At 39.8% G+C, this 27,925-nt stretch overlaps 1 protein-coding gene across 2 annotated transcripts in view; it reads right to left on the bottom strand.

Moving 5' to 3' along the window:
* The window catches only part of CD2AP (CD2 associated protein), an 84,532-nt gene that overhangs the window by 37,491 nt on the left and 19,116 nt on the right, over positions 1–27,925 (bottom strand). For both annotated transcript variants that reach the window (XM_069805653.1, XM_069805654.1), the window contains exons 2-4: positions 23,000–23,160; positions 7,046–7,199; positions 3,232–3,332 (exon numbers count right to left, since the gene is read on the bottom strand). In XM_069805653.1, coding sequence (XP_069661754.1) covers positions 3,232–3,332; positions 7,046–7,199; positions 23,000–23,160 — 416 coding nt within the window. The remainder of the gene's footprint in view (positions 1–3,231; positions 3,333–7,045; positions 7,200–22,999; positions 23,161–27,925) is intronic.

Raw genomic sequence — 27,925 nt, 5'->3', positions numbered from 1 at the left:
ACAGGCATAGTTTTTAAATGCTAGCCTACCTCCGGGCAAGCAGAATGCATGCCTGGCAGCTACAGAGACAGACAGGCAATGAAAAGAGAATTATTATTTTTAAAGACATCCTGGTGCTCAAATATAGTTTTGCTCTGGTTGGTTCAAATTCAGAGTCTGGTCCTCTGAAACAAATTTTAAGCATAAGATTACTGGCAAGCGCTGACCAGGCTCTGGCACCTCGTGCTTTTCATAATACACTACAGAAAACTAAAATTCAAATGCCTTGACTCACCCATACTACACCCATGAGACATGAGAAAGGGACTTTTAATGCTTATGATACAGAAAGCAACTCAAGCATCCATTTATTCTTCTGCCAAAAAATAAGGTCAGCAAAGCACTTTACAGGCTTGCAAGGCAAAGCAATGCCAGTTCAGAGACAGTCAGGAATAAAAAAAAAAAGTTATTGAGTGTAATTGCTTCAGTGTCCTCACCACACTGTCTTTAAAAAAACTGACTACTGTATTACCAGAAAAGATATCTTTAATTAACAAAACAGGTTAAAAAAAAAAGCCCACAACCTTTTGCATGCTTTGGTGGAGAACATCTGTGCATCTCCGAGTGCTAGCAATACAGATGACAATTTCACAACTCTTATCTTCCATTTCAAAATCTTACCACATGATACAATTTCCACAAGAGGGAGTTACAGCTCTGGTACATACATCAATCCTTTTTTTGAGCGTGAATTCCATCAACTTATTTCTATAAGATGACAAAAACTGAAACTTCTGAACAAAGTCGGGGGGGAAGGCTGAAACAAGCAGTTTTGCCAATCTGATTTTATTTTTTGTTAATAAAAACTCCACTAATGGAGTCATATGAATTTCAATTATGCTTGATAACACAGCATGCAAATACTAAAAATATAATACTACAAAAATAAATCTGCTATTTAGTGCTGCATCTGACAGGAGCAGGGGAAAGATATGAGGAAGAAACAAAAGTTTCACAGCACTGATACAGTTATCACATGTACTTTATGCGTGTATTTTGCACACAAAACCCACATGTTCTGTAAATAAAAAACCCTGCAGATTCAGCCAGCACAAGAGCCTTTTTCCCTAAAAGCTACTTCCGGTTCTTGTAGTCTGCTCTCTTCAATATTAGCCATTTAATTTCTGAACCCATCTGCCTCCACCTTTGATTTCACAATCAGTAGCGTCAGTTTTAACTACTCAATTCATGAATACAATTGCAAGGGTTAAATACTGAATATTTCTCAGGTAATTGGTAGAACTGATTCCCTTGTGGAGCTGATTTTACCTTATTTTCTCCATGAAAAAAGTGACTAAGTGATCTTTCGTTGAAGTAACAGTTATGAGTTATCTGCATATATATAAACAGCACCTTTTATATATAAATGGAAGCAAAGATAGTCTCACAGTAGCGAAGACAAATTACCTAGGACAAGTTATCCCAGCGTATTGCACAACCAATGGATGGTATTTTCTACCATTCTTCACATTTCTGGTCCATCAGTACAGTTTTGTGAAGCAGCCCTAGCCCACACCTGTCAGGTCTATTCTAGACCATCATAAATACAGTGTGTAAACAGCTCTGTGCTAATAGTTAGCTGCAATATTTTTCTACCAGGTAGCATTTGCCTGAAAACTTGATTAACAGTTTCTCTCAGAAGTAGCAAAGGCTGGGTACTACAAACAGGTATTTTTAAATCATTAGGAAAAGGAAGAAACATGGGGACAGACAAAAAAAAATTAAAAGAATAAAGTAAAATCCCTGTTTCCTTAAGAAAGCAGATGAGGAAATGCTTTGATCTTTTTATTCTCTTTGGCTACTTAGTCATCTCTGCTATGTCACACTGAACACCCCTCCCCAAATAATTCCAGATGTTGACATGTACAACCCGAAATGGCAGCTCCTGCAACAGTTTACTGCACATGCTCTCTCTTCTGAATGGATATGTTGGACCATTCAAAGTCATGACTGTTGTGTACAGGCACTACCCACAAATTAAACTGGTGAGGTTATCTGGGGCACTCCTTTACAAAACACCCACACACAATGGTATTTATGAAACTGATTTTAGTGAGCAGGTTTCACAAGTCACTTGCTCTGTTTATTCAAAGAGAACAAATTCTAGAAGTCATTAGTGCAAATGCATCTAAAAGCATAACTTTTTCCTTGCTAGAAGAATGGAAAAGTCCTTCCTGGCAACTGTCGGGATCCTGGAGAGTTAGCACTCTCTTCAAAAGTAGTCATGCATGTGAAAAACACAATCTCATAAAGCTACTTAAAAAGCACCACCAGACACATGGCTAGAAAGAAAGGTTCAATCTTCTCCATCCTCAGACCCTCAAGGAGGTAGTAAGAGATGGCACCAGTGAAGGTCAGAGCATGCTGTGCAGAAGTTTTCCACCTAGTTCTGACAAGGTTCTGTCCACGATCGCTCTGGTCTTTTCTGCAGGTTCCCTGACAGATTTCACTCTTGTAAGAGATACTCTTCTGACATTCCAGCCTCCCACAACACAAGTTGCTATCAAATGGAACAGATACCAAGGAAACATGTAGGTAGGAAAAGATAAGAAACCCCCAACCCCAAACCCCTACTCAAATACATACGGCCACTGCCATCAAATTCTGAACATCAAGATGTATCTTTAACTGTATGTCTTACCCAGTGGAAAAGGAAGGCAATAGAAATAATAACATGTTGAGTGCATTTGTATGCTGCATATTTTTGTGCAAGTGGGTTGAAGTATATTGTACTACAGGTATAGGCTTCTGTGCTGAATACTGTTACTATTAGTTCAAAGCTTCAACAAGTTTGCAAGAAAGCATGAAACTGGAAAATCAGGTCAAATAACATTTTTCACCTAAACCAAGTTAGAGTACGTCAACTTAAAGCCAACTGATCCAACAGTTTTAGCATAAGCATCCTAAAAACAAGGATCACATAGACAGGGCCAAAGGACTGTAGAAGTCTTTCAAAAAAGGAATCTGTGTAACAGATCACAACTTATTGCTGCAATGATCAAATACTTCACCTAAACATTTAGCATTCATTGATTTAGGATTAGATCCTGAGAGAAAGAACTAAAACTATTAGCTTCAGAAATGCTACTTTCCATCCTATTTTTCCAACATCCTTTTAATTCAAGTAATCAGCCAAAAAACCAATTTGACTTTTGGCCACAAAGAGATGATAAGCTCTGTAAAACAGCTTACCTCTTCATTGATGTCGATCACATCCCCCAGCTTGAGTTCCAGCTCATCCTCGTTCTGTGGGACATATTCAAAGAGCACTTTGCACTGCCGCTTCTTGGACCCTAATTCAAAGGAAATGGCAAAAGTAAGAACGTTTGCAAAGCAAAACTAGTTTTTCCCTACACTCAGCTCCTGAGGATCAAATCTGACCAGAAGACCCATAAACTATCCCAAAAAGCTACATAGCTTTTGCTGCTGGTTTTCCAGTTTGCTTGTGTCGCTTTAGGCTAGTAAGCCATATCTTAGACAGATATGCTGATTACAAACAAACACTATGCTGCCAATTACCAACATGCTATAAAAAACATGTTGACACAAGCAAGTCAGATAAATCCCCACTCACTGACTTTTCAAGCTATTTCCTGCCCAAAATCTGCAGGAATGACAACTACTGCCAGTTGCAGTGTTAGCACCTGCTTGGAAGAAAATGTGCAAGTTTGCATCTTCAGCCTGTAAGCAATCCTGAAAAAGTAACACGTGTTTTGTTCTGCACAACACTGAAGTGCGGATAGCCTTTCTGCTCCCTAGCAAAGACCTTGCTAACCACAAGTCTGAGGTAATGCTAACATTTGCCTGGCTCATATTTCAAAATCCAAACTCATTTTCATCTGCAAATGCAAAACACCTTCCTTTTCTCAGTGCCAGTATGGAGTCGAGAAATTCAACCTAAGCTTCAATTAGCAGTGTTTGACAAAGGCAAAATTAAAATAAAGTGCAGTCTTTAGAGTTTGCCACATATCATTAAAGCTTTTCAGGCATTAAAAAGACAAAATAACATCACGAAAGGGGAGAGCACTGAAGTGGCTTCCAACAACCCCTCCAGCCAGAGCAGTGTGAACCTATGATTGCCCAATTACTCTGTACATATCCTGGAGTGATGCTACTGCTGAACCTGGAGAGTTTAAGCATTTCTTCTTCAAACAAGAGGCCACGCCTTCAGACATTTTCCACAACAGAGCAGCCAGCACGCTTTTGAAGGCAATTGTCATCCTGAGCTATGACCCACACACACTCCCTATCCTCCTCAAAAACAATCTGCCACGGTTTAAGTGAAAATATGAATCAATTGAAATGGTAAAGCTTAATCTTGTAGGAGCTGTATAATTTCCATATTCTCTCTTATACTTTGCACTCCTTCCATACTCAAGCTTCAGCAATTAAGATTAGCTGTGTAAAAACATTTCAAAATACAGATACTGCCTCCAAGATTGATCCTTGTCTTATTATAGCAGCATTGAAAGTCCAAAGTCAGACATTTAGAAGACTGCCACACCCAGCGACCTCAGTACAAAACATGCCAGGCGTCTAAGTAATATTCAGCATCTGAAATTTCTGAGAGAGGGCTCGCCAAATCAAGAATTTTCTATATGCTGGTTTATGGTCTGTGCTCTAAAGAGCTTAAAAGGGGCAGGAAACAAATAAACCAAAAGTACGAAGGTCTATGGGTTATTTCTAATAACACATAATTGCCCACATAATACACCCTTCTTTTAACTCCACTGAAACTCATACATCAGCCAAGAGGGATTGTTGGGTTAACAGTAATTGCAATAAACGGTTCACTGGCCTTTACTACCTCCTACAGCACTTTCAAGGGCTCCTCCTTTGTATGAGATTAACTGATAGCAAAAAAAGGCAAATTAAAAAGTCATGGCCATTTGGAATAAATCTGATCTCAGCATTCCTTTTCATATTAGAATTCTATCTAAATGGGGAAGAGGGGAAGAAAACAAACCCACAGATGAATTTCACATCCAGAACTCTCCCACCTGAGGTCTGTTTTGAGTGATACCCAGTTTAGGAAGTACTGCCTTCCAGTTTTGAAAGTCCCTAGATTAACCTCAGAAGCTAACCGATCTGCACAGAAAACAACACTCCAGCTTCATGTGGTGCCACAGGACTGCTGGGCTGGCAGCGCCAGGGCAATTCTGTCTGTTTCCAAAACAACTTGTCTGGTTTCAGGTTTTATTTGTTTTGTACAGTGTAAACCAAATTTAGCCCTTTGTTGCAGTAAATTAGCCCACCTTCTGTATTTTCCTTTTCCTGAATAAAAGCAGCCGTCTAACTGATAGGAATACTGCCTGCAGCTTACTATGCACCTGATATAAAATACCTGAATTCATTGAGAGCTGCACATGAGAACAACACAAAGGACTTCCCAGGCAGAGACAACCTACCTCAGCACACATTGGAAACTTGCTATTAAAGCAGCTTAACTTTGTTTTTAACTTTGTAAACCTCATATTACCAGGTTAGGAACCTGAAACAGAAAGACTCCTAAGCACTGGAAACCTTTTGAAAGGAGTGAGCGACAGCCCGGGAACAGAGCAAACAGGATCTGCAGGAGCTGTTTAAACAGTCTTCCACAAAAGAGGGAACAGCAAGTAAAATGGAAACACAGAGACTGTCGTTGCGCCAAGTACACAGTTGTGTGCTTAAAGGAAGGTGCTTGAACACCATTTTCTTGTAGGAGAATGAGACTAGCCAGGGCACTACAGCGTTTGAGACCAAGTCATACCTACTACCCTGGCCACAGCCACCAGCATGAGGACAAGACATGCTGAATATGGGATTGTTCCAAGGTTGGGGAAACCAGAATGAGTAGCCAACACCTAAACCAGTATCAGATCATGTTCACAGAACCACAGAATCCTAAAATATCTCGAGTTGGAAGGACCCATAAGGATCATGTTGATTCCCTTTCAGAACCTGGTTGCATTAATCTAGGAACACCGTTAATCTTTCAGGCCAGATTTTCAAAAGCCTGCTGATAGAAACATCTAACAGGCATATATGTGCAATTGCCAACATGCATATACAAATCAGATTTATTAAAAAGTAATTTTGAAGGTAACATCCTTAGTTGCCTAGAAGATTTCAACAAATCTGTAAATCTGGTGGTCTCGTTTCAGGGCTTTAAATGATGACTAGTGGCTCTTCTCCTTTTATGGGCAAAAACTCAAAGCATAAACATACCAGAAACAGTAAGTTCTGAATTCTTTCTTTTAAAAAAAGCAAGCTTAAATCATAAATGCCTGCAATCCCTTATGAGAGAGAGGAAGCCAGAGTAATTTAGAGCAACGTCTCTTGTATGACTGAGGTGTCCAAATACAAATCACAAGTCAATTTTCTGGATGCAGGGAATGCGAAGTTTTCTGCTCTAGGTTTTAGTCACCTTGATTTAAATACTGGCATTAAAACACAGAAACCACAGATACAGAGGCATCAAGTCTGCATTCCTGACCATCCTGGGGGCTGCAGTTACAATCAAAGGAAGACCACTACTTGCTCTTAGACACCACCAACTCCACCTTATTTCATACTAGAAGCAAGCCACCAAACAAGAGGAACCTGAACTACAGAGTGTTTCCTTGCCAAAAAGCCCTGAATTTGTAGCAAAACTTTTATGTTTAAGAGAAATGATCACAGGAAGATTTTTGATTATCGTACAGGCCTGCAGTTCTCATTCAGGTACCTGACCATATGAGCAGAGCTCACATGAAGTTACAGAGCAACTCTCTGGAATCTGGACGGGATCTAAATCCTGTTCCCAGGAAAATTCATCCCTATTGCTGCTGTTAAGAACTACATATAAGCTTTCTGCCCGTGCATCTAGGAGCAGAATTTGGCTTAGAATCAAAATTTTTCCTCTTATGCCTCTAGTTTTCCATACAACTTTAAAACCAAGTCAGACATTAAATAATTCATGTTTATTAAAAAAAAAAAAAGTACGTCAGCAGCTTACGCAATTGAAGGAATTGGAAAGACTACATACTCTTCTTGATGCTTTTGGACGGGGGATGAGGCTGAAATCCTCCTGCTGGAAGCCCATAGTTGCTCATACGCTGCACAAGACTGGCTACATTGCCAGATTTCTCTCTCCTGACTGGTATGGCATCATCCTTGGGCTCTACATCCTTCTTAACTTCCTGAAACAAGAGATTTAAAAGACTGAGAGGCCATTTAAATTAACCAAGAGGTCAGTGTTTCTAGACAGGCACTCCATAGACTAACAGATTTCAGGTACTTACCATTTGGTGTGTAATGATGTATTATACTCAAAAATCATGGCATTCTGCAACTAAATCCTGAATAACACTAAAGGCCTGAATAAACTTGACCCTTCCATACAATCACATTAGTAAGCAGGTAAGCTGATGTGCTGGGAAAATTCAAGTAACAGGGGCAGTATTTTAGCCATCTACTCCAACCCTAAGAAAAGTAACTTTGAGCCCAGAAGTCCCATATTGCAACTCTTAAGTCACAGGTTACTTCAGTGACAGACCCATAGGGTAGAGCACTAAAAATATTTTAGTATTTAAAACTGTATTAGGTGATCAACTCTGCCTCAGAAAGCTCAAAGGTTGTTCGTTGACAAGATGCAGTCATACGGCTGAAAGACATGAGTGGAAAAGAGAGTGACATACAAGGAAGAGTGGGAGGACGTGAGGGGAAAGGTATAGGAGGAGAGTAACAGAGACATCATTTTTCTGATCATTTTCTCCCACCTTCCTATCTTTACAAATTAAAGTGTTAGCATTGGAATGGAATGTGCCAATCAAGAGTAAGAAGCCTATAAACAAGAAAGCATCAGTTCTTCACAGAAATGGCCATGTACTTAGCAGTTACTCCGCTGCCTCAGCTCACTAAATGAGACTCCACCAGAGAACAGATACTCTGAAAGAAGGAAATCATCACTTTGCACAAGAAAAAAAACATTAAGTCAGATCAATGGCCTATCTAGTGCAGAACACAGCTCCCAGCAGCCGCAATCCCAGACACTCTTTAGAGAGCTAGCCCACAACCCAGATCCTCCCACATTCCCAGTGCACCAGTAAGGGTTTCATTAAGGAGATACCTCCCCTCCTCTCTCCCCTTCATGCTGACTCTCATCAGTGACTTGTCAGGATGGAGAAGTCCTTTGCTTCTTAAGTATCTTCCAACCCATACAAGAATTTTTCCTTCAGTCTCACAGCAACTTCATGCCTTCAATAACTTGATGGAGAATTTTATCAAAGACTTTCTGACAACCCAAGTGTGTCACCTCCGCTGAATCGTGCGCACCTGTGTGCTTAGTAAGACCCCCAAAGCCTATCAGCTATCCCACCACCGCAGCATTACAATGTCTTGAGGAAAGCAAACACCCATAAGTACTTTGCAGCTTTTTGTAATCCACTTCTGAACAACTCTTGCATCCACCATCAGTAGCCACTGGTTAACAACTCCACTAGTTATTGCAGCTACAGCTGCAATAAAATATTTAATAATATTTGAAAATAATATTGGCAATGCATATATATACACTTGCTAATGTTGTGTGAACTCTTAAACATAAGCTTTAAGACAACAAAACCCATGCATTGATGAAATGCCAAAAATATGAGAAACATATTCACCAGCACCTATCCGGTGCTTTCTGGAACATTAACACCCAGGTTACTTACTGCAGCTGTCCAGCTGGAAAACTCAGCAGCTCTGGAAACCTACTGATGCTTTCAAACATACTATGAACCTCAAGTCAAACGCTCCACAGCGCCTTCCTATTTCCCAAAAGAGCAGAGCAAGTAGAAGCAAGACTACAGACAGCACAATTTTTCCTCCCACTCATCTACATTACATAAAGAGGCTTTTCAGAAAACAGGTGAGTAGTTCCTGCTGTTACTCTCCTTCATCCACAAGGACTTCTGCCCCAGAAATCTTAACTCTGCTGAGATCCCATCTTACAAGTAAAAAAAAAAAAAAAGAAAAAAAAAAAACAAAAACAAAAAACCAAAAGTCAAACCCCAAAACTCCAGAATAGCACAGCATCATGTCTACCTCCCATTTGAGTAGATATTTCATTTTTCAAAGACTTTGTCATTCTCAGTCTTATAGTTGGGTTTTGGCCAGTTACTTGCAAGTCTGATAAACCATAAGAAATTAAATTTGGCTACAGCTGAAAAGTTTGCCACCTCCAAAACACCTTTCTAGGTGCCTTACTGACAAGGCCATTCTGCTCAACTGAAAAACACACTGGCACTTGAAAACTTGCCTAGAATTGATCTGTCCCTGGATTTTTAAAGTTACAACCTTTTGCTATGCAATTTATACAGCCTCCAAAAGCTTCCAGCTGCTCCAGAACTAATGCTCCCCCAGTTAACCAGTCTCTCAATCATAATGCTCTCCGGTAAGGAGTCAGTGCCAGGCTCCTTCCCCAGGTTTGCACTTACACAAGACTTCAGAAGTTGCTGCTGCAATAATTTTGCAAAAAGCAGAGATGCAAAAGAGAAATGGGGAAGACATACACAGGTGGCCTGGTCAAAAACGTGACCTACTACTTCTAATAAATTAAAAAAAAGAAAAAGAAAAAACACAAACCACTTCCAAATGCTAGAACAGGCTGTAAGGTAAGCATCACTTTATCGGTAATTTGTAGTATGGACAACATACTTTTAAGTCCAGCAGTATTATCAAAGGCAGCAAAGTAATTGATAGGTTACAAACATCAGGAAACTATTTGAGACAAAAGCAGTGACCACAACAAAAGACCAAAGGCCCAAAAATGAAAGAAGGAATGCTTGAACAACTTTCTTGCCTGACTTGAGTCAGTAATTGAAGTGGTGACTGGTAGGAAATACCCAAAGTCTAAAACACAAGATTAGCAATAGCAAATATAACAGAAAATATAGTGGAATTAGATTAAAAGATAATATCTAAAATAATTCTGTGAGTAACAGTTACGTGAAGAAAATATTGCAAACAGATTCAAAAGCTGAAGATTTATTTAAGAATTTCATTAGCAGAAACCAGAAAGAATGATTGAGCACTGGGAGAGACTGGTACCACCAGACCTTCTCAATACAGCTAAGATATGAAAGTTGAATACTTCGATATGCAGTTAAAAGAAACCTTCCTAATCTAATACATATAAAAGGAAAGAGGATGCAAGGAAAAAATCAATATGCCTATGTGAAAAAAAAAAACCACGAGCAGAGCACTGCAAACAATCAGAAAGATTTGCAATAAATAGACATGGGTAAAGAACCGACGCCAACCATGCTTGAATCAGAGTGGATGGTGACATTTTACTATACATATCAGAAAGCATGCCATGACCATAGCATCAAGAGAAGCAGCTTTGCAACAAGGGAAAGAAAAATAACTACACAAGAGTCTACCACTACAGCAACCAGTGATAAGTCTAGTTTTGACAAAGAACTACAGAAGAAGGGGTTAGTAAGCAGTGAATGGATAAATCAACAACTGCTTTCTTTATCTTTAACCTACTAACCTTTAGAACATCCTTGTAAAGTAAGGACAATTTTTTTCTTCTTGTTAAAGAGGAACTGCAGCATTAATTATCCTCCTTCAGGGCATTAAAACCCACATTAAAACCAAACCAAGTTAAAGCAAATTCAGGAATCCCTGGTCTCCATACCTGCATGTGGTCCACTACACCACAAACTTGTATTTCACATCAGTTCTCTAACAGTAGGAAACTGCTCTAAGATTCATTTTCAAAAGCACACATAGGATCCTGACATACGTATCCATCGCCACTGCCAGCAATTTCATCCTGAGCATCATCTCTATGACTCTGTCCTTTTGGACACGTTAAGTTTTTACACAGGATGCAATTTCTAAACAAGACACATATCGGTTTGGATCTCTGAAAACTGACACCAACTGATGCAAACATTAACACATGCCCCTTTTAATAACCTTAGTAAGAGTCTGCAATTAACGTTAAATGTTAATAAGAGTCTACAATTCTTGCATCTCTGCCCAAACAGCTGGCCTGAATTTCAGTGGTTGGAAAATAACACTGCCCACAGGTCTCATCTCCCATGTACCACTATAACCAACCTGAACATGCCCAAGACTCCTATTCATTGGCTTCACAACAAGTAAGGCATTTTTCTTTCTTTGTTTTTATTGTTTTTTTAAGTCAGCCTCGTATAGCCAAACTATCAGAGAGAGTCTGTGCTGTGACAGTACCAACAAAAAACCTCCGGGACACTTCAGCTTGTTCTGAGATGAGGCTACCACCAGCTGCCAGCCAGCAAAACCAAAATGAAAATATGACATTAACTGCAGCTGGAAATTTTAATATTTTTATTATGCCAGCCTGCTGCAGTTCAAGGCTTGTCAGCGTTTCCATTAGCAACACAGATTTTATGCATTTATGACTTGGCAGTAGAAGGTCAATACAGACTGTCTCTTGGCATAAAACACACTCAACTGGGAAGGAGCCACCCACTCTTTCTGTTGCAAACTACAACACTAGTAATAAAGGTCTGAAGTTTTCATAATCTCCACTAAACGTGTATTTCACAACAATTGCAAGATTTGCTGAAATCACTACAGGCTGATGTGCAAAAATGCATATAATCTAACTCAATAGCAAAAAAAGATTGGGGTGATCTTAAGGGGCTATTATTTTCATTGCCCCTGTCACAGTTTAACAATTCATCAGGGAAATGTATGTATTTATATATACGTAACATCTCAAAATCACTTAGGTACAGCAACATGTGAAACAAGAATTATTCTTCTTTATCCACAGACAAAAAATTAACACATCTAAATTCATCTATAGCCACATGATGCCCGTTAAAATAATCAAATAAGCAGGCGGTCCTGACCTACTTTTTAAGCGAACAAGCAAGCAGCCTTCCCCCCATCAGCTGCTTGGCCACACATTGCTCCAGCAGGGACAGCAGGATCCTCCTCACTTCCCTCACCAGAAGCAAAGAGCACTAAAAATCAGTGGGGCACTGGAGATAAAGCAGGTCAGACCATCTGAAAGGACATCAGGAACAGATGGTTGTAAATACAAAGTCTATTCCTGAATTACAGGGCATAGAGAAGTTCATTATCCAGCAAACCTAAATCCTTAGCTAGATTCTTCAAGCATAAATATTAAAGACTTTAGCTGCCCATCTCCTTCTATATATATCATTATATCAAGAACAATCATCTTTAGACTTCTTACATTATTTCCAATGCAAACTACAAAACATCAGCTTGTACAACAGCAATGTGCATTTCTGTTATTGGCTGAGTGCATTTTAAAGCAAGATCTCAAGCAGCAGAAAATGGTCTCAATCTCTAAAGAGGCTGAGATGAATAATACACAAAGGTAAATGTCTGAGCCTCCACATATGATTATCTCATCTCTTTTCTTCCCCTTTTCTCATTTCTTTTCTTCCCCATCAGCAATAAAGAACAGCAATAAAGAACCCATGGACTAGCAAATTAAGTTTACAATTCATATTTTACTGGGCAGAAAATAAGGAAGTCAGAATTGAACCCACCACTTATTTTAGGGGAGAGGGAGGAATTGGAAGCTTGCAATAAATCTACAGGCAATAGCTTTGTACAAGTTTACCTCTTCCCCTCACAGCCTGCAAAACCCCATCACTGAAAAATAACACATACATATGTGTGTGACAGTATACAAATACATATAAAAATCTGTACAGCTGCATACAGATGAGATATTGTCAGCCATAATCTGTTCAAGTGCAATGAAACACCATGGTTCCTGGAACACAAAAGTCTTCACATAGCTAATTATTTAAGCACCCATTACCTCCTGCATTTATAGTCTTAGTAACAGCAACCACCAGGCAGACACCAGGCAGCTTTAACAGCTCCAGTCTCTTAAATCTAAGATATCCCATGTCCTTTCATTTTGCCAGTATCTCCTCCTTGAATAGAAAACATGTCTTCTCATCATCAATGCAGGCACCCACAGAGGTGAAATACTTAATAAAGGCAAAAAAGGAAAGATGAGTAATTTGCAGCTATTCCTGTCTGCCCCGTTCCTTTGCCACACCTGCCATGAACTAAGGGGACAGCTCAAGATAATTTACGAACCAAAAGAGATGAGAAGCTCCTGAGCTCCTTCCCTGGAGCATTCAGGAGGTCAGAGCAGGTACTACCTCCCAACCGGAGAGCTCGTCTGGGAGAGGTCACAAGCTGCCCTTGACTCCCCAGAGGATTAAATAGTATTATTGAAACTAGAAACAAATCACTTGAAAGATGAAAGTAGTTACCATCTGAAGAATGGACAAACTTGATAACCTTTGTTTTGCAAAACAAATTACCTCCTGGGCAGTTTAACATGTGTAACGGGTTGATTTTTTTTGGCGTAATTTATGGCCAAAGAAGGGACTGTTTAACAGTAAATCACTGGGTTTATTTTTTAAGTGCTGACCCACAATCAGGCTGAACCAACAGGAAGGCAGCATCACTCCTCGTCTTTGCCTCTTCCAAAACTGAAATCGCTTCATATTCTGACTTCTGTACACCTCAGTCAAAGGCATTTCTGTTCAAGTCTAAGGTTAGAAAAAAGTCTCCAGCTGACAGGAATCCCTTGCAGTTTTCACAGGAGCTACAGACACATGCTGCTATGGGAGCGACTGTTGCTGTAGTTCCTCAACGCAGCACACCACTCGGTCAAAGGCCATTATCGGCTGAGCACGGCTTTGGAAATTCCCCTAAAATGTTTTTTTTTAAGAGTTTTATGCAGAGCTATCCATTGCATCTAAAGTTTTCGCATGCTTCGAACATAAGAGTACAGAAAGCAAGGATGCAAAGTCTTGGTAGATAAACTTCTCTGCCATCAAGTGATGCCAGAAGACATCTGTGGACAGTCTCTGTGCATAGCAGAGTTTCATAAATGCTTAGAGAAATATTTTTAGAAAGTTGAATTATTAATATTTGTGTCTGCTCAGATTCAAGTCACAATTTCTAACTTTTTCCCCCCAAGAATAAAATATATTTAGCTACAGAAGTGACTCAAGCCAGGCTCACACTTCTCCAGTTTGCAGACAGAACCCCAGCACTTCCTTCTATTAAATCACACCCGCATCACGTCACTCAGCATGAAGTTTAACAAGTTACCAATATTTTTACATGTGTTATAATCTATGCTAAATATATATCATATAATTATACTGCCTCCCTGTTAGGAAGAAGGGCATCATCAGCCAAGCAAGGTATCACTTCTTTCTCACAATACATAACGTGGAATAAGGAGGATCGCTAGGAAACATAAGAAAATTACTGAGTCACTTCAGACTTACAGACTAAAACTTGAAAAGCACAGCAGTCAGACCACCAGGCCTACCAACAGCGGAGCAAAGAATCCTAAATTAACACGAGTAACTAAAGGAAGCACGGATGTTTACATCAATGTTTCCCAACCATTTAATTAAGGAAAAAAAGTTAGTCTTAAAATACTTCTAAAAAATAATACCTAAATAACATTTTATGGTGCTGCCATATTCACAGCCAGATAAAAACATCTTAAAATGTTAATTGCATTTCTTTTCTATTCTACTTGCTTATATATATAAAAAATTAATTATATTTCTTGTAGTTGTTTTATAGACTAACAGCTAATGTCCTGTCAACCACCAGCCACAAAATACTGCTTTAGATCAATGAAACCAAGAATCACACATGGCAGAGGGCAAGACATAGATCCAGCTCCCGCAGCACATCGTGTTTTATCAAGCTTCCCCCCACAAGGGCAGGCAGGAAGACACATTTCTTTCCCTTCTCCCAGTTAAGTGCCTCTATTGCTGCTCCAGAGAAATGTGTGATCCATTAACCACCACAGGTCCACTTTGATGTTTAACTCAGAACATCCTTTGTTCCTTCTCACCATCATCCTGGCTTCCTGCATCTGCTGTCGTACTCTGCTTTTCTTCCCTGCATCCCTTTTCCAGGGCACCCATCTCTTTCCAATCCCTGTAAAACCTCCAGCACTTCACTCGTGGCCACCTCTGCACAAAGGTTAAAGCAAGTTAAAACATTGCCACATCTACGTCCCATCAGAACTCTTGCCTAAGACACAAAATTACATGCTTAAGAGATTTGCTGAATAAGGGCTAAAAATATAAATCTCAAAATCTCAGTGGAGATTAAAAGAGGTTTAAAGATTAAGTTTTATCAAAGATTCACACATTAACTATCACTTTTAACTGAAAATGCATCTTGCTTTCTGCTCCTGTTTTGTAAGCAGCTAGGTGACAGGGCAACTGCCCATCATCATCAGTTTCTAAGTTTGAAAGCTTATTACACCAAGTCCAAAGCTCATGAACTCATATACATACACTAAAATAATATTTTTAGAAAATTAAAAGTATCCAAACAGCTTGTTCAGCATAAAAAACATTTACCACACCTAACTTTGAGATCAGCTCATAACATTAGATAGAGCCCAGTCTTCAAGGAAGGAAAACATACATTCAAAAATAAATTTAATACTGAAAACACTATGGTACAAGAGAGCTAACTTCCCCCTTCCAAAACAATGACCCACCCAAAAAAGAAAAAAAAAAAAATCAGAAGTGGTGCAAATGTTACAAGATGACAGGCCAGATAAGCTAGCCTCACGCAAGTTTAAGTTTCAAGTTCACAAGTAGCTTACTCCATTCAACCTCATAAAAAAAGCAGAAGAACAGATTTAATATTAACCATGTTGGGTGTACACACATGCTGATTTATTAGACGTATGGCAAAGTACTAAAAATACAGCTCTGAAATGTACGCCCAGAGCCTCCCAAGATGTAACAAACATTACATATTACAGTACCTGGATAACTGACCTTCTTGGTATTATTACATATGCTAATTCCAGAGTACATATTTATGGCTGTATTTTAGACTTCTGTATACAGTCAAGGTTAGTTTTCTGCACACGACCAGTCAATTATTGCTGACCAAGACGCTGGCGATGCTTTGTGGAGTTAACTCAGTGATGGTTGCAAACACCATCTGATGGAACACACCCTGTTTGCAAGCTTCCAGCCAGAGAATGGTTACCTTTCCCTGCTGCTCAGAGAGGAAGTTATAAAGCTACACACAAATCAAGCGTAAAAACTAAATAAGGAAGGACAAAAGAGCAGACTGTTTCATGTCGTTAAAGGAATAACTACTCGTACATACCTGTTGTCCCTTCCAGACTAGCTTGTGCAACAAACCATTACACCCAAACTGAACAGCACGATGAGTACCCAGGAGTGTGCAGTTACAACAGAGTAACATCACAAGCCAATATGCCATTTAGAGAAGCAAGAGGCACGTGTACAATCAAGAAGCTTGGATAACTCAAATCAGAGAGAAAAAAGAGCATGTCAAGCAGGATTCTCATAAGTCATTAATCACGTTTTATCCTGCCAACCTTCAGAACAGTACCTCAAGTTCTCTTCCATACCAGTACTGCCACCAAGGCAAAATTTAGGAGCTCTTTTCATTTCTCCCGTGCTCTTGGCAACACAGTATTTTAAAATACAGAATATATAAATATTTTTTTAAATACTAAATATTAAAAGAAGCACCAGTGTTTTCTTCTTCCTGTGTTCACATTCAGCCACGGAAAGACTTCACAATGCTACAGGTTTTTACTCTTATAGTGAAACAACAATTTGCAAATGCAAACTGAAACCTTTTTGACAGGTGATTTTTTTAAAACTTTTTAAAGCACAGGTGCTTATTTAGAACAGGGAATGGGCCACATCATTTCACCAAATTTTCTGTATTTAGCTTTTTGTTTGTAGTTAACTTTTAAGGAAAGCATCTATGACATTTCAGATCTAATAATCCATCAAAATAAGTAATACATATAGCCACATAACTTTCTCATGCCATATCTTTCTAATCACCATACCTATGCTGCCTTAGTATATGAAATAATTTACACATCCCCAACCAAAACCAATAAGGCAGTAAAATTCCAGTGTGGACATAGGGACAATACAAAAAGACAACCTGGCACACAGGTGCCCACAAGGGGCTGTGCTGGCCTAGCTGCGTGAGCGACAGCAGCTCTACAGTGCAAAGTCTCAGACCATCTGCAGACTCAAATCAACCTTAAGACTTTGCTTTGCCCCTCTTCATGCCAGATACTGTCAGTTTGCAGAAGGAATTCACAGGGTTGGAGCCTGACTGGTATAAACCCAAGCAGTCAATCCAGTGATTCAGTTGCAAAAGTCACAGGAGTAAGAACAATACATGATGAGCTCTGAATCCCAGCAAAAAAACTCTTATATATGACTATATGCCTATATATTGGTGCCACTGGCTGCATCTGCCAGTGTTTTCAGCTGGCTTTGTTTTTGGTTTTTTTAGTATTTTTAGAAACAATGGTTCCCCCATGAGAAGAAAGGCTCACGCAAGCCATTTATCCTGACATTCCGGTTGGAAGAAACCTGTTTCCTTGTTTATTCAGGCCAAAATAGCTGGCTAGTAGAGACCTGTCTCTCACCCCACAAGCACAGGAATCATTATCACCATTCTCGCAAATCCCAGACACATACCAATGGACGGGATTAGCAGGAGCAGCTCAGGCAAACCCACATGGCACCCCCTGATAACACACTCTCCAGTGGCACTATTTTCTCCAAAAGCCAGAAGAAAAATCAGCAGGTACAATGGATGGCACCGCCATATCAGCAACAGGTCTTAAAGCTCCAGCCTGAACGCTCAGCTTCACTCCCTGCCAGGAGACAAAGAGCCACCTTACACCCATCATTTCCCTCATACACTCAGCACTGAAACCAAAATTACTTAATATGGCTTTCTATCTTGCATGTTATCTTTGTTTCTGAAAACCAAGAACTGCCAACCTCGAAGCACACATCACCATCTTACTGGCAGAGCTGCCTACCTCTTCCTGGGAAGCTAATGACACCTCCGTGCTCCTCGGTCTCACCTCCCTACACAACTCACTGCAATGACAGTTTCCTCAAAACAATAATAAAGCAAAGGAAAAAGCTGTATAAATTGAAATATCATTTGACTGATAGGATTGTTAAATTACTGCATATCCAATTTTCTCCAAGCCTTACCTGGATGCAAAGAATTCAGACAGAACACCTAGCAGAGAAGCAAACCCCAAATTTCTGGAAATAGATACGTGTTTTATTCCATTCTATAAAAACATCCTACTTCACACTAAATGCATGTGGCTTATCCTATATACATTGCTTAAAAGCTTGCGGTTATTAATCCATTTTTTTAATTAATGTTACTACACTATTTAATTACACCTAGGTTAGAATTAAGAACAACTCAGAAGAGAGTGACACTGTCTCACCCGCAATCTGTTCTGACTCCATGATTCCCGTTTAAAGTTCTGGGCAAGGTCAATTTTCTATTTTTAAAAACGAATTACAGAAGATGCTATGCTTGAAGGAGTTTTCAGCCAAAACTTCTCTCACTGGTTCACAGCACGCTCAGTGCTTAACAGCATCCCACCAGCAGGAACATAGGAAGGAGGCAGCAAAGATGCAGTCTTAAGAAGGTAGGTCAGCTGTGCTAATACTCTAAAGTTTTGGTCTAGGGGGGCTCTTAAGGGAAGGAAAGGGGCTTGGGTTTTGTTTTGTTTACACGGACAAACACATAGACCAGGAAGTTGAACAAGAAAGTAACCCCTAAAACAAAATCACCCCTTCTAAAAGAAATTCTTCATGCAAGCACCCTAGTTGTTTGCAGTTCCTAAGCATCTCTATACAGTACAGCACGGTAGATAAGCTAAACCAAACTCAAGTAATTTTATTACACAAACAACTCTAAGGCCAACAATTTACACTATATATCAAATAAAATCTAAAAATTATATTGCAATCACAACTTTTAAATTTGTTCTGCTGTTCACATTCATTGCCCTGAAGTGCAAAGTCTGTTTACAATATTTGACGTTAAGAACATATGGAAAATAAAGCAAGCTTACCTCTTCCAAGGACATATTTGCTCGAACACACCCAGTGTTGCAGGTTTTTTTTATTTAGGGGGAGGAAGAAAAATGTCACAGTGAGCAAAGTTCACGTGTTAACCTGGAAAGGAACCAGGCTCAGTGATAAGCTAAGCAGGAGCAGCTGCACACACCTGTGCAGGCAGAAAGTTTTCTCTGAACCAGCTCCATCGCAGACGCATCCTCCGCTAAGCGGGCGGCTGAAGTGGTGCATATTCCAAACACACTTGTAGAAGAGTCCAGCTTGCTCACCAGAATGCCTCCGAAGCCTACTGGTGAACTTTTCTACCTTAACTGATGAAAGCTACTAATTAACCTATCCGCTGCTCCTCTCTCATTCAAGTTATTGCCTCGAGCTTATGATTGAACTGGTTTTACTACTGTGAAAAGCCATATTACTCACAATATAGCTAATTACAAAACTAAGATAGCAAGTTCTTAAAATCTTTAAGCCACGTACAGAGAACAACCTTCAAAAATGAGCCAAAGGATGAACACCAAATCATCACTTCCATCTTATCAACACAACAGTTGGCTGGAGAGTGAATAGAGCTACTAAAAATAAACAAACAAACAAAAAAATACAAACAAACAAAAAAACCCACAACCCAAAAACCAAAGAGTCTTCCACATCACACCCCTTAACATCGCCCAAAACCTCACACATTCAATCTAACAGGGTTACTGCACTGCTCTAACACATACTGGAGGTGAATGGCTGTGTGCACATTTTGCATTGCGGTGAATTTTAGAAAGGAAAAGCCACTTTCAAAGAAAACAATAAAAGTCTGCTAGGTTTCCACTGCTGATTCCTTTCAGGAATTTGTGAAGTTGTTTATTTTAAATTGGCCATACAGGAAGAGGGAGGAAAATGGCAATGACAATGTCAGGAACAAGAACTCTAATTCAAGTATTTCAAGCCCACTAAAAGCATATATATACACAGTCCAAACAGGAATTTCAAATCAGGTTTTGTTAATAAAATTGGAAATTTATGCGCTCCAAAATCCAACACTGCAATACAGGCAGAAAAATCTTTAAAAAGGCCTAGTACTGAAAAGTGAATTCAAGGAAATGAGCTTCACAAGTGGGCAGTGTAGTTGCTTGTACTTTTTTTCTTTTTTTTTAACCTACTTGTTTTCAACTATACAGTCACTGCAAGCTTCTCTACCACACCTGAGCTCTGGTTTCAGGACTGTTTTGGACATACTACCCCCTGACTTGCCTCCCAACCTTTACAATACCTCCTGATCTCCATCCAGTGCAGTGACACGGTCACACTAGTATCTGAGGATATTTTGGAGGCTTTATGGGGTTCCCCTTAACTGAGTCTACCTGTTCTCTTTCTTTTAATGCAAAACAACCAAGTGGAAGTCAGCACCAAGAACTGCACCTTTTGGGAGAGACCGTCTCAGACTGTTGGTTAACCCATCAAGTGATGAGCTCGCAGAAAATTTCCAGGTCCCAGCTGGCACTAGGAACTAAGCACCACCAAGCTCCAATCCTTCCGCAGGATCTCACCGCCAATGGGCAAAAAGTTTGGGTAGAAGCCAAAAAAGCCCAACCAAAAAGCTACCAACAGATGTTATAAGGTACCAAGCATCAGCATCACATCAGTATCCACAGGAAGCTTCCATACATTCCCTTCTGCATACGAAGCTATTTGCTGCATGACTTTAACAATTAAAAATGAAGTTGATAGCACTTGGTCTTACTTCGAACACAAAAGACACATTTGTCAAAGCATGCAAAGTCAAAATATGAGGAGTAGTGTACAGTGTCAGGAAACCCTATGTGTTAGCAGAGCCCAGAAGGGGGGAACAGAAGGGGACTGATCCACTTTAGTGGTGATGATACAGTCTGGATCCGGGGCACCCAACACATCCAGGCGGCATGCAGCCATGATCCTCCTGTTGACATTTTGGTTGCCATACCATCTCATCACTGCACGACAGTTTTCCAGCCTATGCGTACCACCTTAAAAGTTCCCAAGATCAGCCTCATAACTGCACTCAACTCCAGCACTAAGAAAGCAAGTTATCACCTGTTGTCATGAAACCAAAGAGATTTTCTTGTACACTTCTTTCTACTTCTCAAAATCCCTACACCTTCTAGAAAACTGATTGTCCCCTGTAATTCAGGATATCTGACCATGCCATGCACATATTCAACAGCTGTATAGTTAAAAATACCTGGAGCAGAGATACATAAAGATTTTTCAGGGTGGAGATAATTTAAAACAAAGTTTATAACAGCCACAGGTGCAGAAGGGCAAGAACACACCCAACAAGTTTAGTATTTAACATGGAAACATGCCACATCTGATCACTCTTTGCTGTTCAGTAGAAAGACAGTCTTGATGACAGAAGAACCAGACAAGAGCCATGTCTGATGCCTTCTCCCTTTATGGCACTTGAGTGCTAATTAAGTACATCAACACAGTAACCATCAAAATACCACTTAAGGTAAAATTACTATTTATACAGGACTCAAAACTGGAAATGGATTTTGAACTAAACTACAAACAACTTAAAAATATTAGACAAGTGAAAGGCATTTGTACAAACTTTTCCTTGGTAAAAGACCCTCCCTAAGAACAACTGGATTATTCCCATCAGTTTTAAAAGGTAGATACTTAGATGCCTCCTCCGTAAACAGAAAAAAAAAAAAAAAGAAAAAAGAGTAATTTTGCTTTTTCAGTAAGATGAACAGAAAAATTGTCAAATTTAACATAAGCAAGTGTAAAGAAGCATTTATAGCACTGGACAATTTTCTCCTTAGGTTTAATGATATGAAAATATCACGGTAAGATATATTAGATAATTCTATTTTGCAAAGAATTAATTTCACTTCAAAAGAGGCAGGAATGTCTAAATCTCTTTGATTATACTTTATGGGAGTTACACTAAGCAATCCTTGGAAGTTACTAAAAAGGTAAGTTACTAAAAAGAAGCAAAGCGTAACATCTCCGTAACACTTGCGTAGTTTAGATGAGAAAATACCTGCAGCTCAGCAGACTCTGAATTTCAGAAGTTACATGTAGAATACCACATCTAGCTGCTTTGTAGACTTCTTCATTGTAAGTGACTAATAAATAGGTGCATATTCAGTATTACATTTAGAAAATTTGCAGAGAAAACAGGACGCAAACACAGAATAAATATAAAAGGTTAAATAAAAGGTTTGAGAAGCAATATCTCATAGCAGAAGACAACTACTGCATGTCAGTCACACATCAAGCGAGATAGAGGTCCCAGAGAAGAGAATCATATTTAGAAAGATGATGACTAATCCGAAGACACGACCGTGCTGCAGCCCAATAGAGCACTTACATGGGGAGCCCAGTCAGGAAATCAAACAAGCTGAAAGCCAACCTGATTGCACAGTTACCTTTTAGCTGTACATGTTCCATTCTCTGCCCTGTCCCTTTGCAAGGTCACAAAAAAGGCAGTGCCAGCAGCAGGGAGTCCAGGGTAGGGCAGAATTGCTCCTTCAAACAAAGCAGCTCAATCCAGGCTGAAGCACCCACACAACCACAGCCTGAGGATGTAGTTTTTCATTATAGCCGAGTTGGCTGAACTGTGACCCCACTTTCTCCAACTCTCTCATGACTTGATGTCTTCTGTAGGGGTAGGTTTGAGGTTTTTTTGTGGTTTTGGTTTTTGCATCAGTTCATCTCACTAAAGCAGGTAACCATGGCTACAGACAACTGTTAGTGCACTGCAGCAGTAGGAAGGAGACAGAACACGCAGTGCAAGGGCACAGACCAAAAGAAACGCTAGAGTGAATAAGAACAGACAGCAGAACCTACTCAAACAAAAAAGGCTTTCAAAAGCATACTAAAAAAAAAAGATAATCCAAAAGGTCTTCCAGTGAAAAAAATCATCTTGTTACAAATACAACTGACATATTCTAACCATTTCAATAGTAACTAGCCTCCTGTACGATCACAGTAAAACCAAGTCAATGCAGAAAACTCACCTTGACAAAATTGTCAGGGAACATGCCCCTTTTGCCATTTAGTTCTCCTTCTAACCATCCTTCTTCTTCCAGTTTTTTCACATTCCTGATGATTTCCCCAACTCGGATCGTTAACTCATCGTCATGCACTGCATCATAATCATATTCCACAATATAGTCCACTATAAAGAAAAAAACAAAACAAAACAAAAAAACACAGTGAATGCAACTCAGACATGGAAATGCAACGTGAAAGCCATGCGTGTACAAAAAGGCAGACCTAACAACAAATGCAAAGAACAAGTGTGTCATTTGTGAACTGTAGTGTTTCCAGCCATTTTGGAGAGGGGAAAAAAACTGGACAGTCACCTATTAGTATAAAGTAAATTTAGGAATATGACACCAGGTCATATTTCAGTGGTGGTAGGTAGGTTTTTGCACATGTGTGGTGGAAGGGATTGCTGGCAGTAGTTTTTGTCCCCCATCCCACCAAGTCCCAATCCAAAATATACCAATTATGAATCACTCCCCACAGGGCAAGCGTTTGTTACTCAATGCATGTTTGGGGCCAAGGAGGGAGAAAGGTTCAAATTGTGCATGTATGGTGTGTACATGCAACACTTGGTCAATTCTTATACTTGCATCTGCTATTGTATCTGCAAAAAACTGATTGCTGCACACACAATATTTTTGCAAGTTTGATCCAGGAAACGTAATACAGCCAGAAGGTGCACAATTGACAATATCACACAACTTAAATTCCACAGACATGTAAAAGGCACCCTCCTTCAGATTCATCTGGTTTTGTGTGAAGAAGAATAAGCACACAAGCTTTAATTTTAATATAATTAAGTTTACTCAGAGGAGCATAGCAATGTATTTACATACATATCCATCTGTTGCACAAGATCCATGAGAGTTGCTTACTGACAGCTTGAGGCTTGTTTGGCAATAAAGGCTCATTTGTTCACCAGGAAATTCTGTTTATGCCAGAAATTTCCACAAACCTGCAGCAATCAAATAATCTTCTCTCTCCCTCAAATCCAGTCAGGATGCCCAGGCACTACCACTTAACACTGTTCTCACTGAAAACCTCCCTCTCTTCTGCAGACCACAACAAAAAAGCATAAAGACAAGAGCACAACAGGGTTAAAAGACAGAAATCCTGAATGGCTGTACAAGTTTTTTCCCAGGTTACTCTTTATTCTATCAGTGCATAATAATATCCAACAATTAATTCACAAATTAAGGAATCAAATGGGGGAAAGTATTATTTCCTGGTATTGAACTTACAGCTCCTTTAAATCAATGTATAATTTTGATCAAAACTCTCCACATATCAGAAGTGCTGCTGCACGCATGTTGCAACATAGCCTTTATCCCTCTGCTGCCTAGAGATGAAGTCAGAAAAACCTTGGTAAAAAACAGAACTACAGGATGGTACCATGAATACAAAAGAAGCTAGAATGATCTGTCTGGCAAAGTATTTTCTGAATACACCTATTAACAAAGGAACCAGTCGAATATAAACATGAAGACTTAGTTTGCTTTTTTCCCTTTAAGAAAGAAAATTTGTTTTCTTCATTATGAACAGAAGTCATCAACAGAGTTATCTGCTCGTGATACACACTCTGGAACTCCTAACATTTTTTTTTTTTACTGTATACATTTATTTTTGCCAAACATATTCTCTAAGCTTGCTTCAAAGCATCATATTTTCCCATTACTGCCTGCAGCAAGCATAGTAGTTTTGTCTTGCTTCTGCACTTAATTGTCTTTTGAGTGGCTGACATGAAATATTGCCCAACAGATAGGAAATTCTGGCAGCCACAGATCATAAAGACAATGGCCATTCATCACCTATAGTCTAGAAATAAAAATGTCATCTTCCAACCAACTCAACCCAACCATTTTGGAAACCTAAAAATGCATTAAAAAGTAAAAATATCCACGTCACGTATTTCTCTCATGATAAACTCTGTTTTTAAGCACATTAGCAGGTATTATATTTCAATATACACACTACAGGACAGTTTTACGAAGTTAAACATGGAAAATGGATCAGAACACAGTATCAGTCACAGTAAATGCTTACAGCATCACAGACTACAACTCAAACTGCCAAACGCCTGGTCCTTTTTCCACAGAAGTAGTAGGTAATCATACTCACACTATGTCAACATGAACTAATTATTCTGAAAGCTTCTTTATTTCCTTGAGGGAATTTTCCTATATTTGTGATTGAAATGCACAACACATTCATTTTGGTCACCTTTGCAGACTGTAAAACATGGACTCGGTCATGCCAACAACCAAAGGAGGATCTCAAGAACCTCCCAGTCATCATCCATGTGTCTCTGTGTTCCAAAGACCAATAGCAGTAAACGAACATCAGCTTTTTATGTTTGAAATTTAGGTGCTGAATTTCCTCTTTTATTTGTCAGTGATACATAATACTACCTTCACTCTCATGGATACGTACACAAAACAGATCTAAACTCTGCTTTCTCACCTGTAAAGTAGGAGGGGTCATAGGCAATGTCAAGATAGTTTCATCCCATATATTTTTTTTTTTGCATGTGATGACACAGAAACAGCAAGAAGCTACACACCTCACTATTATGTGGTCCTTAAGAGGAACACTTAACAGTTTTGCTTTTCAATATTAGCAAGTGCCACTAGATGAACTGTCCAGGTAATTCAGACTGCAACGTGATGGGCAAGAAACCATTCTACTACCGAAACAGTCCAGATAAAACAAGCCTCTGAAAGGTCTTCAAGCATAATATTCACCCAAGTAAAAAACAGTGCCCAGCGGTGACAGAAAATGTTTTTAAGGAATCACAACTCCTTATAACAACAATAATTAGGAATCATGTCAGTCCACAGCTTACACTTCTGAATGCTTGAACTAGTTCTGAATTATACAGTTCTCACTTAAAAGCTTTACTCAAGAACAGATGTGATACTAAAATCAGTCAGCAGTAAGTTGGACTGCAGTAACATAAGCTGGTCAAAACCTTCAAAAATGGCAAAGTCTCCGTTGGTAGAAGGTGCAGCAGAACACCTCAGCAACACAAACTACCAAAACCACCTATCTTACCTCCCCTCTGCTTTTTACACAGCTTTCTCAATTTCAAACCAACTCAAATCAATTATCTGTAGCTTAAAAGCCCATAATGACCAAGTCTTGGATGAAAAATAGTTTTCTCAAGCTTGAGCATGAGCACTGTGAGGTTAACCATGCTTTTCTTGCACATCCAGCAGGACCAAAGCTCACCTGAGAGGGAGACGACATTCTCCTGAGTTTTCACAGGCAGCATGGGCCATCACAAATTACCTCCTACACCGTTTGCAAAGAAGATGTCTTTATCCTAGATCTCTAAGTGGCAATCTTGTTTTGGCAAGAATTCAAATATAAAAAGAAGACGTCACTTGGTACATGCTTCCAACCAAGGAAAGAGGGAAGGAAACAAAAAAAATGACAAGCCAAATCAAAATCAGGTCAATTAGGGTATTATAGAAAATAAATTATAACAGACTGTAAGAACTGACAGAACAGATTTAGAAACACAGGACTACATTCAGTGCCCTGGTAGCAGCCAAGGGGTTGGAAGCTCTGTTCAATGAAGCATCAGAGGCAGCTGAGCCAGTGCCACCCAAAAGCACCAGCATGGTGATAATGGGAATCAGCAAAGATATATGAAGAGGAAATCATGCTTGATCAACCTGACAGCCTTCCACGATGAAATGACTACTTCACTGGATGATGGGAAAGCAGTGGACACCATCTCCCATACCATCCTCATAAACAAACTGATGGAGTACAGGCCAGATGAGTGTAAAGTGAAATGGACTGAAAACTGTCCATAATGCCAGGCTCAAAGGGTAATGATCAATGACACATAGTCCAGCTGGAAGAGAGTCACCAGTCATGCGCCCCAGGAGTCAATGCTGAACTGTTCAGTATCTTTATTAATGACCTGGATGATGGGACTGAATGCACCCTCAGCAAGTCTGCAGATGATACAAAACCACGAAGAGTGGCTGACAGACCAGATGAGTGTGCTGCTATTCAGAGGGACCTCAACAGGCTGAGGAAGTTCAGAGGGAAATGCCAAGTCCTGCCCCTTGCGAGGAACAACCAGTACAGGCTGTGGACCGCTTGGCTGGAAAGCAGCTTGGCAGAGGAAGACCTGGTGGACACCAAGTTGACATGAGCCAGCAATGCACCCCTGCAGCAAAAGAAGGCCAACGTCATCTTGGGCTGCATTAGGAAGAGTATTGCCAGCAGGTTGAGGGAGGTGATCCTCCTACTCTGCTCAGCACTGGTGAGACCCATCTGGAGTGCTGGGTCCTGTTCTGGGCTCCCCAGTACAAGACAGACACAAACATACTGGAGTGAGCCCAAAGGGCCACGAAGATGACCAAGGGACTGGAGTATCTTCATACCAGGAGAGGCTGAAAGCACTGGGAGAAGGCTCAAGGAGATCTTACTCATGAGGGCATGGAGAAGACTGAGTGGCACCCAGTGAAAGCACAAGAGAGAATGGGCACAAACTGAAACAGAACAAATTCCACTTAAACATACATATACACGCATACATATACATACACGCACACTGCGGGAATGATCAAACAATGGAACAGTTTGTCCTGAGGGGCTGCGTAGTCAGTGATGTTCAAAACCCAACTGGACATGGTCCTGAGCAACCTGCTGTAGCTGACGCTGCTCTGAGCATAAGAGTTGGACTAGATGATCTCCAAAGGTGCCTTCCAGCCTCAGTGATTCTGTGGCTGATTCTATCCAAAGATATACCTTAGGTGGCAGCTTTCTGTCATCCAGCCATGGCAGCTTTCTAACATAATTAGAAAACTTCCCAGACAGTGCTTTTTGAAGGTTTTGACCCATTTTCAGGGGCAAGGGATCGATTAAATCAACAGTGC

The sequence above is a fragment of the Haliaeetus albicilla genome, chromosome 18 (assembly GCF_947461875.1).
Source record: "Haliaeetus albicilla chromosome 18, bHalAlb1.1, whole genome shotgun sequence".
Taxonomy (NCBI): Eukaryota; Metazoa; Chordata; class Aves; order Accipitriformes; family Accipitridae; genus Haliaeetus; species Haliaeetus albicilla.
The sequence above is the reverse complement of the archived record's forward strand: the minus strand, read 5'-3'. Positions and strand labels throughout refer to the sequence as shown.